We start from the raw sequence: 17,215 nt of genomic DNA, 5'->3' as shown, positions 1-17,215 counted from the left end.
CTTGCGTTTGCCACCTTCGACTTGGCAATACATTTCAGAGGTTGGTGATCCGTTTCTAGGTGGAAGTGCTTGCCATAGAGATACGGTTCAAACTTCAGAACTCCCCATACAACCGCTAAGCACTCACGTTCCATGACTGAGTAGCCTTGCTCTCTTGGAAGTAGCTTCTTGCTGGCATAGGCGATCGGAAACTTCTTACCTTCTGTTTCCTGAAGCAAGATTGCCCCGAGGCCATTATCTGAAGCATCGGTCCTCAAGATGAAAGGGTGATCTAGGTCTGGAAGATGGAGGATGGGTTCGCTAGCGAGCTTCGTCTTCAAGGTATTGAAGGCTGCCTCTTCTGCATCTCCCCATTTCACGAGAAGTGGTTCCCCCTTCTTCGTTCGATCAGTCAAGGGTACTGCTATGGCTGCAAAATTCGGAATGAATCGCCTGTAATAACCTACAAGACCTAGAAAGGATCGAAGTTGCTTTTTGGTCTTCGGTCTTTGAGCTTCTTGCACTGCTTTGACTTTGTCTTGCACTGGCCGAAGCTCTCCTTGACCTACTCGATGACCAAGAAATTCGATACTTACACATCCGATTGTACACTTCGTTGGTCTGGCCGTCAAGTTGGCCTTCTTCAGTCTCTCGAATACCTCCCGGAGGGTATCCAAATGTTCCTCAAAACTTACCGTGTGAATCAAAATATCATCAATGAAGTTGTCTACATACTTCAATCCACGGAGTAGATCTCTCATAATCCGACTAAAACTTGCTGGAGCGTTAACTAGCCCAAAAGGCATGCTTCGAAATTGGTACAAACCTTCTGGTGTCACAAATGCCGTCAACTCCTTGGCTTCTTCTGTTAGGGGTACCTGCCAATAACCTTTGGTTAAATCAATTTTAGTGAAATACTTGGCCCTAGACAATTTAGCAAATATTTCTTCCTGATCGGGAATTGGTTCTGCATCAGTTATGGTGACTTGGTTTAATTTGCGATAATCACAACAAAACCTAATAGACCCATCTTTCTTTTTTACCATAACAACAGGGGATGCGTAAGGGGAATTGGACGGTTCCACTATCCCTAAATCCATCATCTTTTGAACCTCTTCGTTCACCTTACCTCGCAGAGCATGTGGCAATGGATACGGCTTACTCTTAATGGGCTCCTTAGTGACAAGTTTAATGTCGTGCTTACCTAGGTTTGTCGATCCCGGCATATCTGTCAAGACTTCCTCATACTCGTAAAATATAAAAGAGAGTTGACTTTCTCTTGCTGGTCATCATCCAGTTGTGGACTGATTTGCACATCGTTGAGTGATTCTGTAGGGTTAAGATTAGGGAGATGAAGAATGTCTTGTCTTACCAAAGGGTCCACATCTTCACTCTCTCCTTCACAATCCTGGGATACGTCCTCGTCCACTACAGAGACACAAACAACATCAAACACTCCCGCACTTACCTCTTCTCTCCTGTAATATTTCTTCAGAAGGTTTGCGTGAAATGTCTTCGTCTTCCCGTCCAAATCGATTTTGTAGTCGAGAGGTCCTACCTTCTGCACCACCTTGAAAGGTCCTTTCCAGTGCATCAACAACTTGTTGTTGTCGCTTGGAAGTAGAAGAAGAACTTCGTCGTCGACTTCAAATTTTCGCTCCTTGGCTTTCTTGTTGTACTGTCTTCTGTATGTCTCCGCTGATTTGCTGAGATTCTGCTGGGCAAGTTGACACGTCGACTCCAGCCTCTCCTTCAGATCCAGTACGTATTGGTAAGTAGTCTTGGTATCTGGCTCGTCAACCTCACCCGTCCAGAGCTCTTGAAGAATAGCAAGAGGGCCTCGAACTGCTCTCCATACAGGAGTTCAAAGGGTGAGAAGCCTGTGCTCTCCTGCACTGAATCTCTGTAAGCAAACAAGAGGGGGTTAAGATACCTTTCCCAATCCTTGGGTCTTTCTTCACACATTTTGCGGAGCATGGACTTCAAGGTACCATTGAAGCGTTCAACTAGCCCATTGCAAGCAGGATGATAGGGTGTAGTAGTCATCTGCCGGATGGAGAGTAGACGACTCACTTCCTTCATCAGCTCTGATGTGAATTGGCTGCCACGGTCTGTCAACACCTCTCGTGGTATCCCTACCCTGGAGTAGATGTCCATCAGTGCCTCCGCAACCGTCTGTGCGTCAATACGGCGAAGCGCTACTGCTTCTGGGTAACGAGTAGCATAATCTACAACAGTTAGTATGAATCGGTTACCTTTACTACTAGCCGGCTCTATCGGTCCAACCAAGTCCATCGCCACTCGTCTGAAAGGTTCATCGATGAGAGGGGTTGATCCCAGAGGTACCTTCGTGACCTTTCCCTTCGGCGAAGTACGTTGACATGGCCCACATGACCGACAATACCGGACTACATCTGCATGCATACCTGGCCAGAAGAAATGCATCAAGATCTTTTCACAGGTCTTCTTATTCCCTAGATGACCACCTAGAATCGACTCATGAGCCAGTTTTAAGACTTGATTTCTGAACTTGGTGGGCACGACAACTTGTAACAGAACATCTGACCCTGGGGTTGCATCCATGTATTCCCTATAGAGTACATCCTTCTTAAAGAAAAAGCAAGATGAATTTCCACCCTTACTTATCTTCTTTTCTCCTTTCTCAGCGGCTTTCCTAGAGGCATCCAACGAGCTGTCTTCCTTCTGGGCCTGGATGAGATTATCCACTGACACAATGTCTTCTAGTGGCTTGGGTACAGGAAGAGGAGGCCTTGTCCGTCCCGCCTGCCGCTTCTGCCCTCTTGTCTCCACTGCACTGCCTTGATGATCTCCTGGCGTCCAGTCTCCGTCTGGATCAGCTGGTTGCCTCGCTCCAGGAATATTACCTAATACAAGATCATAAACAGGGGTTGGTACACATAGAGCTTCTACCTTACCCTTGAAGTATGGAGTATCTATGTCGATTTTGGCACGTCGGAAGTTTCTCAGCGTCCGGTCGACGAGCAAACACGTCAGCCTATCTCCAAAGAACTGCTCTTCACGCACCAACTCATATCGGACGATGACTGTTGTGCAACCACTGTCGCGAAGAACATCCACGGGCTTCCCATTCACCAATCCATCGACGACTGGCATCTCCACTTCTGATCCACTCGCCACTGCCGATAGTACCGGTAGAGTGTCACCAGATGCCAACTTCACTCCGCTTCCATCTTCTGTGAGATTCTCCTGCACGATTAGACTCAAACTCTTGTGGTTGAAGTGTCCGGCCATCTCTCTAGTGTCGGTAGGTCCTGCTGCAGCATCATCTCCAGCTGATGTGTCTTCTGCTGACCTGCCTGCGACAACACTGGCTCCCATCTCTCGACGACCTTTCTTGTTTGGACAATTAAAAGAGATATGTCCAAATTTATTACAATTGAAACACTTCTTGTCATCAAATTTGGACTTACCTGGTTTTTCAGACTTAGTGTGACTAATTGCATTGTTATTACTCTTATTCACATTAGGATTTACATTTTTAGAACTGGACTGATGGGCTTTATTCATTCTCCTTATTCTCATATCTGCATGGGCTTCATTGAATTGATCAGCTAGATTTAGAACTTCCGACAGATTACAGGGGTGACGTTCCTTAATGAACATCAATAATTCTTTTCCACATGAATTATATACTTGCTCCTGGATGAGCAAACTCTTCAGACCTTCCATATTGTCATCATAAGAGCTTAGCTCAATCCAATGATTGAGATACTTCTCAATCCTGCAAGCGTACTGCACATAGGTCTCACCATTATTGAGTTTAGCGTACCTGAACTTAGTCCTATACCCTTCTTCTGTAAGGTCATACCCTTTAAGAAGTGAGGATTTTACTGTTTCGTACTCCTGAGCCTGGGACACTGTAAGTCTTGAAATTATATCAAGAGCCTTACCTGACATCAACGCACACAATGCAGGTGCCCATACTGACCTATCCCAACCCACAATTATGGCGTGTTTCTCAAATCTAGACAAATAACTATCTAAGTCATCCTTTCCTTCTTGAAAAACAGGGAGGGGCGGAATACTAGGCTTATGTGAATGCCCTGCACGTGAAACATTTTCTGTCCTATTATTTTTCCTTAACTCTTCAAGTTTAATCTGTTTATCTAATAACTCTGATTCTTTTTTCCTAGCTTCATCCTGTTGAGCTATTATATAAGATTCTGCCTTCCTAGCTTCAATCTCGGCATTCCTAGCTTCAATCTCAGCATTCCTAGCTGCAACCTCAGCACTCCTTGCTGCTGCTCTTTCATCTCTAGCTTCTCGCACACATTCATCAACATATGCTCTCAATTTATCACCCTCTAAACCAAACTTCTCTCCTTGTGCAATGAACTTGTCTCTCTCCATACTGTAGGCCACTCCACAGGTTTAGTTACAAACTTACCATATGCAGACAGTTTACGCAGCGCAATGAAGTCTCGATGCACACAGCACTGGCACGTACAGGCGTACACGCAGTAAAGCCTCCTTGCCCTGACCTCCACATGCACCACTGTCTTCTACAACCTTGGACCTACAACAACTTTGTAAGAACAACCAAATGGAAAAGAGATCAAAATATCATTATCAGATCTACATACAAGTATAATTACAATCAATGATAACAATCATTTCATTATTAACCTAACCTATCAAATGGACAAGAGAGTCCCTTCGTGGTCGCCAAAATGTCAGATCTTGGGACTGAAATTCCCAGTCTGGTAATAGATTTGGTTCTGTTTGAAACGAAAGTAGTTACCACTTGCAATAATCACACAATCATTCAATATCTATATGTAACATAAATTTAATTCAGAGCGACCAGCTCTATAAATGTACATATAGTTAAAGAAATTGAATAATCAGAATTAAATCATGAATCACATGCATATCAACATAACATCAAACTGTATTCAGCAGTTAACATCAGCATGAATTAACCTATACTGAATATGTTGCAATATGTATCTAATGAGAATGATTTATTTATATTTAATCAAGGCCTAATAATTCGGCATCCAAACGTGAGAATATTCTTGGTTATTAATTCCACCAATTAAGTTTCATCAAAAGAGGGTTTATACTTGGATGAATACCTACACTGGACCGTAGTATATCTAATCTGGTTATAATTTATATAGTTCAGAATAAGGACCCCTTCGACATCGTCAATGACTATCGTTGGTCCGATGAATATAGTCGTCTAAGAGCGAGCTGCGGTGGCTTCGACGACGCGAAGTAAAGCGAGCGAACTCTCAATGAAAAGCCAGTCCAGAATCGCGGACGAAATGATGAGGGCTGAGAGCCACAGTACGAAGATTGCTACGATGAATCACTAGTCACGAACTCTGAGTTCAAGGATGAAGTACGAGCCCAGCTCGTCCAGTTCTTTGGAACAGTCGTGCCTGGTGAGATGAGGGCAGATGTGGTGGCTTTACCTGGCCTGGATCCAGCCTGCCAACGATGGGGATTAAGACTCCGCTGTGCCTGCACTACACAGCCTGCAACATACACCCAAAGTAATGGCCTACGAGAACCACACCCTCACACTCCGAGTTAAGACCAAATGTGGAAGGGTCTTCCTCTCCCGAGAATCAAACGATTTCTGATTTGCTTTTACTCAAACACCACTCCATCTTGACTCTCACAAAGACAAAGTCATTAACATTCTCAATATTCCTCTGCTTTACTCTTCCACGCTGAACATATCCAATTAAAACTACTTAACTATCCAAGCTTTAATTTCACCTATTCAAAACTCCCATCTCAAACATTCTCAACAATCTTTTCCTCTCATACATAAAAACAAACATCTATAGAATTTTAGAGACCCATTGAACTTAACTAAATATACCAAGTTAAATGACCCAATGCTCATGACCTAAGATTGTCAAGAAGTCAAAGTAAAATTCTAATCCTTACACCCCAGCGGGTTTGATCACTTACTTAAAGATACAGTTGATTGACTCTGGGGCTATGACAAGAGTCAACCACCCAAATTCCTTTTATTATATACAAGCTGAATGGTTATTAGGGGTTAACACTAAATAGACTTACAGTCGCATTGTGACACTTGTACATCCGTGTAGCTACCGAATGCATCCGGGAGGCTCCTTGTAAGAACCGGGTGATCCTTGTTGATACCGGGTTTATCCGGGGTCAAATGTTTGTATTGTTTGCGTACATGAACAATAGTCCGTATTCATAACCAAGCACGAGCATGCTCCAGATGCTGCAAAAAGGGACGAAACTTCATTCTAGCCAGTACAGAATGTGAGCAACCGTGAAGGTCCGTGTAAAGACCCAGTAACATCCGTGATCATCCGGGTATTCCGTGTTGGCTCCGGGAGCATATCAAACAGGATCCCTATTGCTACCTTGCCTATCCTAGTAGACTCCGTACTTTTCCGTACATATCCGTGTCAATAACCAGTTAACTCCGTACTCACTCCGGGAATGCTAGGAAAATACAAATTTGGCACCCGGATCATCACGGACTGAGATCCGTGATGATCCGTGTTGCATCCGTGAAGGTGTAAAAGGGGCTCTAGCATTCTCGGAGTGATTACGGAGTTAACTGGTTATTAACACGGATATGTACGGAAAAGTACGGAGTCTACAAGGATAGGCAAGGTAGCAATAGGGATCCTGTTTGATATGCTCCCGGAGCCAACACGGAATACCCGGATGATCACGGATGTTACTGGGTCTTTACACGGACCTTACCACTTCTTGTCGCCGGCATCTTGCTAGAATGAAGTTTCGTCCCTTTTTGCAGCATCTGGAGCATGCTCGTGCTTGGTTATGAATACGGACTATTGTTCATGTACGCAAACAATACAAACATTTGACCCCGGATAAAGCCGGTATCAACAAGGATCACCCGGTTCTTACAAGGAGCCTCCGGATGCATTCGGTAGCTACACGGATGTACAAGGAGGCTACAAGGATGAACACGGATGATTATCAGTCCGTGTACTCCGGGATGAAAAATTGAACATGTTCAATTTTTCTCCCGGACATGCCGGTACATCAAGGATGGCGCCGGATGAGTAGCCGGAGTGTACACGGTAGTCCCGGACTGTACACGGATGACCCCGGATTGTCAATCCGGGGTGATCCGTGTTGCTTCCGTGAAGGTGTAAAAGGGGCTTTACAGATTGTAATCTTTATGAAACATTTATTCATTAATTCATGTATGTATGTATGTATTTATTTTTTTATTAATATTTCATTTCATTCATTTATTTATTTATCATTTTTTTTCATTGATTCCTTCATTTTTATTAATTGATTTATTTTTTCATTAATATGTTTATTTATTTATCTACATATTTATTTATTGCTTTATTTATTCGTTTATTTCTATTCAATCATTCTTTCATTCATCTACTAATTATATCATTAGATATGTATTCAGTTTAAAAATAATTAGACAGTGATTCACATATTGGTCATGAATTTTTCTTTAAGTCTAAAAAGATGTCTGACATCTCTTACATGTCTAATGTAGACCAACTGTAATTCTTGTAATTATGATATTTACACTTCTTTTAAGTTCCATGCTGAGAGATGCATATAGGGGTCATCATTATCATGATACATGATAGATATTATCATGATGGATAGAGATAGAATATATATTCTTAGCTACTTCTGTGTAGTTCAGGAAGAAACATTATTTTGTTTATCTGTTTATATAAAAAAAATGTTTTAAGGTTCAATAAATCATAAGTCTTTCTATGATTTCCGCTGATTAAATAAAATGTATCGCCACTGGCCACATCACGATTTTCACTTGCTTTCATAAACGTGATGTAAATATGAAGAAAAAATGAACAAATTACTATTCCATCTATATGTGCGTAATAATGCGAATCACTAGCGTACCTACGGGTGGGGGGGAGAGGGGGCAGTCTGCCCCCCCCCGACGAGTCACAACCCATGCAAGTGACATATGTCCCCCCTGACCAGCTTAAAAACTTATTTTGCCCCCTGACGAGCTTGAATACCTATTCCCCCCCCCCACAAGCTTAAAGACCTTTTTTTTTGCTTGTAAATTTTTTCGACCGGTCCCCCCCCCTGTGGAAAATCCTAGGTACGCCACTGATGCAAATGATACGAACGGGTCATTAATCAGCAAATTTGTGTTGGATAATGAAGTAATAATTGCTAATGACCATTTATGAAATCATCTCAGGAAAGAAAACCAGTGCTCGACAGTTTCAAACGGTTAAGATGTTGAGCTCACAAGTCATCAATGGGTAGTACATTTATTTCATAGACCAACATGATGAATAAACAAATCCCTGTTGCCACAACTAGCCTATTTTCACCTCGTACCCGGCGGACCAATCAAACCATGTTAATGTTGTTCATCAATTTTACCATTTTTGGCGCAGAGATTGCTTTTTACAATAAAACGATAAGCCCATTAACATACTTGCACTGACCATGCTTACGATTATAGAATAGATTGTAGAATAGATTATAAACGATTGATATGGACGTCAGGACTTTTTCGTCACAGGAAATAAACTTTTTATCGGAGTTAATTCCAGTGTAAAAAGTTTGATAAAGGTTGTCGAATCTCCGAGGACTCCCTGCTGTCAAACAAAATCTGTGTCTTTAATCGACATTGCGATACTTCTACTGTAGTGTGAAATTTATGATCCCATAGAAAAGTTTGCCCTTGTCGCGGTTGTCATCCTCGATATATTGTGCAGTTTGAAATTTGGGTTATACCATCACAGCTGATTATTGCGTCTGGTCTGGCAATCGGGTAACCCAACCATACCGAATAGGGCCCCTAAATTCTCAAAAGGTCGGGTCCAGTTTATCTGATGCTTCGTGGAAATTATCCGTCAATACCCGTACGAATATCCGGGTTGAATTTACCCGAATGAATGTTTTGTGAAAATTTCGCCGGAACGTTCGGGTCGGGTAAATTGAACACGACCTTTGGGGAATTTAGAGTCAAACCTTTTATTGGATATTATTATGTGATTGCCTGAGTGGACGCGATAAAGACACCACACTCTAAAAAGTATTTGGTAAAAATGCTCCATGAACAGATGAGGGTAATTATGTATCCAACCAACGTTGGACATTTTTTCTTATCCAGTGTGATGAATATTTTGCCCATTCTAAAGTAATTGCTGCTTACTTTTTAACCTTACTTGACATAGTGCTTCCTACATTGGGTAAAATACTAAATACTACCAAGATTAGTTGGACACATATTTACCCTCGTGCTGGTTAAAATTTTAACCAACATTTTTTTCAGTGCATGTGTTGGAACAAGCCTGAATTTCAATGTGAAGGAGAAAGTTGTTGTGCATAAAACATGAAATGAAAAAGCTCTTTCTATTATGATTCGACAGGTTTAAAATGAACACCAGCTGTCGCAATAATCTGAAAAAAAGAGTACAAACGGAATCCAATAACATAAGCATTTATATTTTGTGTGTATGAATACAAATAAATACGTGTATCACAAAATGGTTTGAGTAAAAATGGTTTAATTGCTGACAAATTAACAACATAAGGATAATATTTAAGACAGGCTAAGGGTTTTTCACCCAAGCGATAATGATTCACTGTCTAGGTCAGGTGCTTAGCTGTGCTGGTGATCATCATTTTTTCAGCTTAGATTTCAAGATTTCATCGAATAAGATTTATTTGAATTTAAAATATCTAGATTCCAGATGTGTCGATAATTATCCTTGGATTTAATGACTTCCTCATGATATCATTGATTACATAGTAGCCTTGAAGTGTCCAATCAAATATTTTTTTTTTTAAATAAAGTTTCAATTTTATCATCTGAATTAATATTATGATAAAAAGACGTCCATTAGACTGCGGCGTTGTATTTTATAGCCATATGTGTATCTTCATTGAAATCATTATTGCTGTCTTTAGTAACATTCTTATTCTAACCTTTTGTCATTAGGCCGTATCATCATTAAAATTGTGATTATCATTATCATCGTTATAAATATTATCTCCATCAACATCGTGATCATCATCGACATCGACATGCACTGTCAACACCGTCAACATCACCACAGGCACCAACTTACTGCAGGAAGTCCATCAGCGCCCTTATGATCATCAACATCACCACCACGACCTGCAAGGGGAAAAATCAACAGCAGCCAAAAGATGATTGCTGTCATCATTGCCGAAAGATGGCGCAATTGCCCTGGCATCTTTTTTGGCCAATATATTATACAGCCAGTACAAGTGAAAAATAACTGTTTTCTCTGTTTTATCTGTTTGTATTATGGGTTGTGATATTTGTTCAAAAAATGTTCATCATAATGTATGATATTGTATACATGTACTTCACTTTATTTTGTATATTTTTATTACCCTTGTCTGTATGGAAAATGTGATATTATCTGAATATTATCTGAATTGGTAGAGGATCCCCTTGCCTTGGCAAATGTTTTTAATGACTATTTTGCATCCGTAGGCCAAAATCTTGCCAGCACTATCCCTGCCTCTTCTAAACACTTCACATCGTTTCTTAATGTCCCTAATCCAAATTCGATATATTTCACACCAACAGACGTAAAAGAACTAGCTGATATAATTTCTGGACTAAAGAATAAAATGAGTTCAGGATGTGACGATATAAGTAACATTCTCCTGAAAAGTAACCCGATACCCATTATTAAACCTTTGACTTATATCTTTAATTTGTCTCTTTCTACAGGATTTGTACCTTCATCATTAAAGCAAGCCCGAGTAATCCCTGTTTTTAAAAAAGGCGACAACACCGTGTTGGGAAATTATCGCCCCATATCATTATTGACATGCCTTTCGAAGGTTTTGGAAAAAGTAATTTTTTTACGCACGACAAAGTTTCTTAATATACATAAATTGTTTTATCCCCTGCAGTTTGGTTTTCGCGAAAAACATAGTACTATTTATGCCCTGTTGGCAATGATTAATAAGTTTGCCAATGGAATTGACAAGTATGAGCATACCTTTGGGGTGTTCTTGGACTTCTCCAAGGCTTTCGACACAATCAACCATGATATCCTTGTATACAAGCTTTATTATTATGGAATCAGAGGGATAGCCTTGGAGTGGTTCAGGAACTACCTCAGCAGTAGGCAGCAATATGTTCCATAGCAAATGTGAATTCCCCTCCTAAATCTATCTCATGTGGAGTCCCTCAAGGCTCAATCTTGGGTCCGCTTCTCTTTTTTTGGTCTACATTAATGATTTTTTATAAATCATCAAGTACTTTATCATTCATTATTTTTGCCGACGACTCAAATATATTTTTTTCCCATAAGGACCCCAAACATTTACTTGACACACTCAATAAAGAATTAAAACTAGTCTCAGAGCGGATCAAAGCCAACAAATTATCGCTTAATCTCACTAAAACAAATTACATGCTCTTCAGCAATATCATCGATGAACCCCAGGTAACATTACTTTTGATAACATTAATATTCAAAGAGTATTAATTACGAAATTTCTAGGAGTAACTATCGACGACAGACTGTCATGGAAAGAACATATAGATAACACATGCAAAATAATTTCAAGGAATATTGGAATTATAAATAAAGTTAAATTCTATTTCCCGACTCGTATATTACTAAACTTATACTCTACGCTGATACTCCCGCATTTGAACTTTTGTATTATTGCATGGGGGAGTTGTGCTGATTTTCATTTGAAAAGACTTTTGCTACTTCAGAAAAAAGCTTTGCGCGTTATTTGCCATTCTCATTATCGGGCACATACGAATGTTCTTTTCAAAACTCATGGAATTCTTAAGATACACGATCTTTACCATTATAATCTTGGATCTTTTATGTTCAACCTTAGTAAAGATGAACAACCAGACGTATTTTAATATGTTTACACGAAATATCAATGTACATCACTACCCTACAAGATCTGCTGGACTTTTCCATTTACCTAGAACGAGGACATTATTAACAAACAAACTGTTCATATCTTCTGGTATCAAACTTTGGAATTCACTTCCGCAAACTTTACGAAATAAGCCAACTATTCATAGCTTCAATAGAGCACAAAAAATCTAACCAATAACTATAACACTCACATCATTCATCATATTTAGGATATCTTGTGGATCTTCTGTTCTTCCCCCACCCCCTGCCTTTATTTCGATTCTTTTCCCGTCTCCTTTCATTCGCTCTACCTATGCAGGTTTTTTTTTCTTTTACTCGTTTTTGTCCTTTGTTTTGTTGTTGTTGTTGTCTTTCCTTTTTGATTTGTCTGTTCTTGTAATATTTCGTTTGTCTTGTTTTGGTATAACTTTTTGTCATGTCTTGTTCTTGTACCGTTTTGTCACGTCCTGTTTTCGTAACGTTTTGTCTTGTGTGTCCTTTTCACTTTTCTTCATATCTTGTAATATAATCCAGCCTTGTTTATCTTTTACTTGGGAGAATATGTAAAAAAATATACATATTTAACAAGGATTTACATATAATTTTTACAAGAAAGATATATATATATATTATGTATATTATATATAGATATATATTGGGGGTTTTTTTTGCATTAATATGTCTTATTTATTGAAGGAAACCTTCGAAAACAAGCTTTGCTTTCCAGAAGGTTCCTATTTCATTTCATAATGTTATATTATATTTTGCTTTACTTTGTAACTTTGTTAAAATTTTGGAATGAATAAATTCGTTATCAATCAATCAATCAATCAAATGCTGGAAAACATTTTTAAAAGTATGGTTGCACGTTTCTACTAATTTTTTTCCCCTAGGCTAATGTAATATATATAATGTTTGGAAAATAGAATGATTATACCCATTGATCGTGGGCCACTGCGGGTCCATGGGGAAATATCCGACCCGTGACACCCCCCCCCCCTTGAGAGCCATAGTTATTATTTTTGATGTAAATATGCTGTCCTTACACAAGTTTGCCCCCCCCCTTGATCCGCCACTAATCGTGGTGATTGGTGATCCACATTGATCGGTGTGGAGCATTATGGCCCAGTGGATAAGTCTTCCGACTTTGAAACAGAGGGTCGTGGGTTCGAATCCCAGCCATGGCGTAATTTCCTTCAGCAAGAAATTTATCCACGTTGTGCTGCACTCGACCCAGGTGAGGTGAGCGCTGAAAGGCAGCTCGAGCTAAAGCCGGGGTAATAATAATAATAACAACGCGCCTCAGAATAGAATATTTCTAGATATATGGCGCTATATAAATGCCTATTATTATTATTATTATTATTGTTTGTGACTGATGTCCCCTTGCATGGTAACAATTGCCAATGGATAAGTTTGGCAATATTACCGTGTCTTGTGATGTACACCGTCCCCAGCATGAATCAAACATCCTGGCACCAAGTCCACACAGTCTGTAAATGTCGTCTCTGTCTGCTCAGAAGACACTTTTTTCGTATGAGAGTCCTCAAATAATGCACCGGCCGCACACATGGGCGGAAATCCCAGGGGGACCCGTCCCCCCTACGCAAAATAGTAAGGGGACACAACATCGTATGTCCCCCTACTATTTTCAGTCCTTTATGATGGAAAGAATTACATTATTCAAAATCGAAAGAACGTGTATTTTGTACGAGATGACGTTAGTTTTTAGGTGATAACTTTTTTTTGCATGTCAAAGTTATTTTGGTCAAAATGACGTTACATTTGGGGTGATAACCTTTTTTTTTTTTTTTTTGCTTGTCAAATTTTCCAGCCCCTTGTCTCCCCTATACCGTTGGGGGGAGACTTCCGCCCTTGGCCGCACAGAAACGTTGTTAGCCTACCAAAGCGTTAGTAGTAAGCCCAGTCACATTTTTCGGATTGTGAAGTCAAAACGTTTATTCAAATGAGTAATTCATTGTTGTAACATTAGGCATCGCTACCACCTTTACCTGTTGTAACAGAGCCTCTGTTAGCGCTAACAACGTTTCTGTGCGGTTGATACCGGTTTAGATCGGCATGGATAAGCCATTCAGTTTAACCTCCAGGGCCCCGTAACACGAAGCTTAGCAATGAATAGCAAATATGAAAGATCACTTTTAATTGGTTCCTGGTCAGTATTTTGCGCCAAATACGCGTGTGAAATTGATTTTGTACGGTCAGTTCATCTGGCGAATGATCGCCAATCTTTGTGTTACGGAACCTATGTCCTCCCGACTTAAGCAATAATGGTGAGTACTTCCGCTATGTCATAAAGAGATGGTCCGGGTTGAAGATATATATATTTAAAAAATAGAGTAAAATTCATTGAGCAAAATGCTGAAAACTTCATCAAAATCGGACAGCAAATAACGAAGTTATTGCATTTTATAGTTTATCAATATTTTGTGAAAACAGCTACATACACATTATCATGAATATTCATTAGGAGGGCTGATGATGTCCTATCCCAACTTTTCTTTTTCTTATGTTATTACATGAAATCATAGTTGATATATTTTTCATACATTTGTAAATGATATGTCTCCATTATGATGAACTAAGTTGTGGCTAATGCATTTAATCAGTTGTCAATCCCATTGTTTTAGTTCTTGGTAGAAAAACTTTTAATAAAGCTAATTTCATATAAAACACAAAAGAACAAGTAAGGATAATACCTTATCAGCCCTCCTAATGAATATTAAGGAAGACATGCCTAGACCTGTTTTACATGAATAATCCAAATCCTTAAAATTGAATAACTTTATTTGTTCATTCAATTTTGATCAAATTTTCAGCATTTTGCTCTGTGAATTTACCCTATTTATTGAGATATAAATATCTGCAGCCTAGACCATCCCTTTAAGGTTTCTTGTGAAAGGAGCATTTGAGTCTCGTCATTATTATTATTATTATTATCATCATCATTATCATCATTATCATAACTTTAAGTATTTATACAACTATACAATTATTAAATTGCATGAATTATTATACCTCTATGATTGCAGTAACCTCGATACAACAGATCAAGTCAATGTGATATTTCTCATTTTCAGCTTTGAAAAGATAAGATTAGTCAAACCATAGTTGAGCAACAAAATATTGCCGAAAACGTGTCCATCATCTCTATCTCAGTAATACTCTTGTAATTACTCAAATCAAACAAACAAACAAACAGAAACAACAAAATCATATTTGAAATAATGTGCATTTATTGTACATCAATATTCTTCATTTGCACCAATAGAATGAAAATAGTAAACCTTATTCTTTTTTTAAAGTTACAGGAGGTACATTGCTGGACGTAAAACTACACTCGTGGGTCTAACAAATATTCCTTACAAAAGTAGCATTAAAAGTTTCATGAATGAATCATTCGCAATGTAACATTCGCACATCAGACAGTTATTTACAGTCAATGATACATTGATGTGTTCGTATAGAGCACAATAATATTCTTAAACTCTTTATGGTTAAGGTACTTTAACCATTAAGGTTCTTCAAAACGTATATATCGTAAGGGTAGGCTGCCATAGGAATTACAATATTTAGTAAATGGCATCGCATTTGTGAAGTACAATTACAACTACATTGACATCGATTTATTAATTCTTAACAGGAATCATTTAAACTACACTCTTTTTATCGACTAACAAATCTATGAAAAGCCAATGTTGGTTGTTCGAGGTTGATTAAGAAAATTTAATTCTAGACTATGGGCTAGAGGGCCCTTATTCTTAGTACTTTACCAATTATTTCTAATAAGCCGCAATGGCAACACCCCTCAATCTCCGCAAAGGTTCCGAATCATTTGGACCATTGTTTGAAATTTGTTTACATAACAAGATTTATGAACCGGGCACCTGAACAAAAAGTAAACCAGTACCTAGACAGATAGGTGCCATCAATGATACTTGTGAAAGGCTACCGGAGGCTTGGAACAATTTGAAGTGCTCTCATGACATATGATATATTTTGCTTCATACAATGACAAGACTTTGAAGCTGCTGCCGACCTGCATAATGATATTGAGTTTGATTAAGAAGCGTTTAGGAATAGCATTTCCGGACGTGTTATACAAAATATTGATATTTAACCGTACCGGTACAATTCATGAAAAAAATATCTGGTCAAGTAGTTGACTTCCTTTCACGATGATAGACAATTAGGAGTGTTTGCACCGTGACCGCTTTCGTTTACACGGAAAATGGTTTGTCCAATTTCCCTTCGTGACAAAGAGCAGCCGAGAAGTCTTTATCGAAACTTAGTCAATCAAAGCAGCAATTCATGTCCTGGGCTCTGGACAAGTGACATAATTCTATTAGCAATTTGTTGTCAGCTCCGAAACTTGATACAAAACCGCTATTCCGGTTAACCAATTTTCGCAAAGGCCCAACTGTCTATTAGCATTTGACGGATTTTTTTTTCAGTGTTCTTGGATTCGTTCTAGGTCACGGTAAAAAAAAATGTTCCTTATTATAATGCTTGAATAAAAAAATAACCTTGCATTTATTAACATTTGCATTAATAATGCATACCTCGCGGTTTCTGTATTAAATATCACCACACATCATCACGCATACACCATGCTATTCAAATCATCTCGGTATGTAGGCCATTTAGAATAATATCACCACTGACATATCATATTCAATTGCTACCAAACACACCAAAACGTCAGATTTATATTTTCATAAAACCAACATATTCGCACTTAAATCATGGAACTTGGACTTTCTCAACAAACATCACAGAACACAGCACACTGTGGTGTATCCGCGCACTAAAAAAAACACACTAAAATTTTTACCAAAATTTGAGTTTTATTATTAGAAAAAAACACAATGTCTACCCCCAGCAAAACTTTTATATGAATTGATTATCTTAATAGAGAAGGATGAAAGAAGCATAAATCTGAAAATATATTATATGCGAATGAGAGGGTCGGTGAAGCACAAAATGATTAACCTGGTCCAGATTTGACTGTAAATTGCCAATTCGTCTACTTCCAACTCGTACAATCACCACTTTGTCTACCTTCATTTAGTCTAATGCCATTCCGTCCATTAACACTTAGTCCAAAAACCATTTGGTTCAATAACCATTTGGTCCAATCATCACTTCGTCTTATCACCATTTCGTCTATGACCATTTTGTTTCATATCTAGTTGGTCTGATATCAATTTCGTTTTGAACACTTGGTCAAATTACATGTACAGCCAATGGTATATGGACTAAATCGCTTTTGGACCAACTGTTAATTAATGTTAAACAAAATGATGAGT

General features: G+C 38.9%; 1 protein-coding gene across 2 annotated transcripts; it reads right to left on the bottom strand.

Annotated features, from left to right (window-relative positions):
* Nucleotides 1-1,345: 1,345 nt before the first annotated feature.
* On the bottom strand, nucleotides 1,346-5,614 carry LOC121426367. Of its 2 annotated transcripts, XM_041622649.1 has the most exons (3): nucleotides 5,104-5,614; nucleotides 4,409-4,546; nucleotides 1,346-3,354 (listed from the first exon to the last, which is right to left on the bottom strand). In XM_041622649.1, exons 2-3 carry the CDS (start codon nucleotides 4,508-4,510, stop codon nucleotides 1,732-1,734), a joined length of 1,725 nt encoding a protein of 574 aa, XP_041478583.1. In that variant the 5' UTR covers nucleotides 4,511-4,546; nucleotides 5,104-5,614; the 3' UTR covers nucleotides 1,346-1,731. The 2 variants fall into 2 exon arrangements, with proteins under 2 accessions (XP_041478583.1, XP_041478582.1); XM_041622648.1 differs by lacking the exon at nucleotides 5,104-5,614 and having other exon boundaries at nucleotides 1,346-4,203; nucleotides 4,246-4,502.
* Nucleotides 5,615-17,215: the final 11,601 nt, after the last annotated feature.

This window comes from Lytechinus variegatus, chromosome 13, assembly GCF_018143015.1.
Source record: "Lytechinus variegatus isolate NC3 chromosome 13, Lvar_3.0, whole genome shotgun sequence".
Lineage (NCBI taxonomy): Eukaryota > Metazoa > Echinodermata > Echinoidea > Temnopleuroida > Toxopneustidae > Lytechinus > Lytechinus variegatus.
The sequence above is the reverse complement of the archived record's forward strand: the minus strand, read 5'-3'. Positions and strand labels throughout refer to the sequence as shown.

Coding starts and splice junctions, on each gene's coding strand:
- LOC121426367 (XM_041622648.1), bottom strand. CDS start 4,371: ATGGAGAGAGACAAGTTCATTGCACAAGGAGAGAAGTTTGGTTTAGAG. Junction 4,204..4,245: donor CAGCAGCAAGGAGTGCTGAG/GTTGCAGCTAGG, acceptor AGGAATGCCGAG/ATTGAAGCTAGGAAGGCAGA.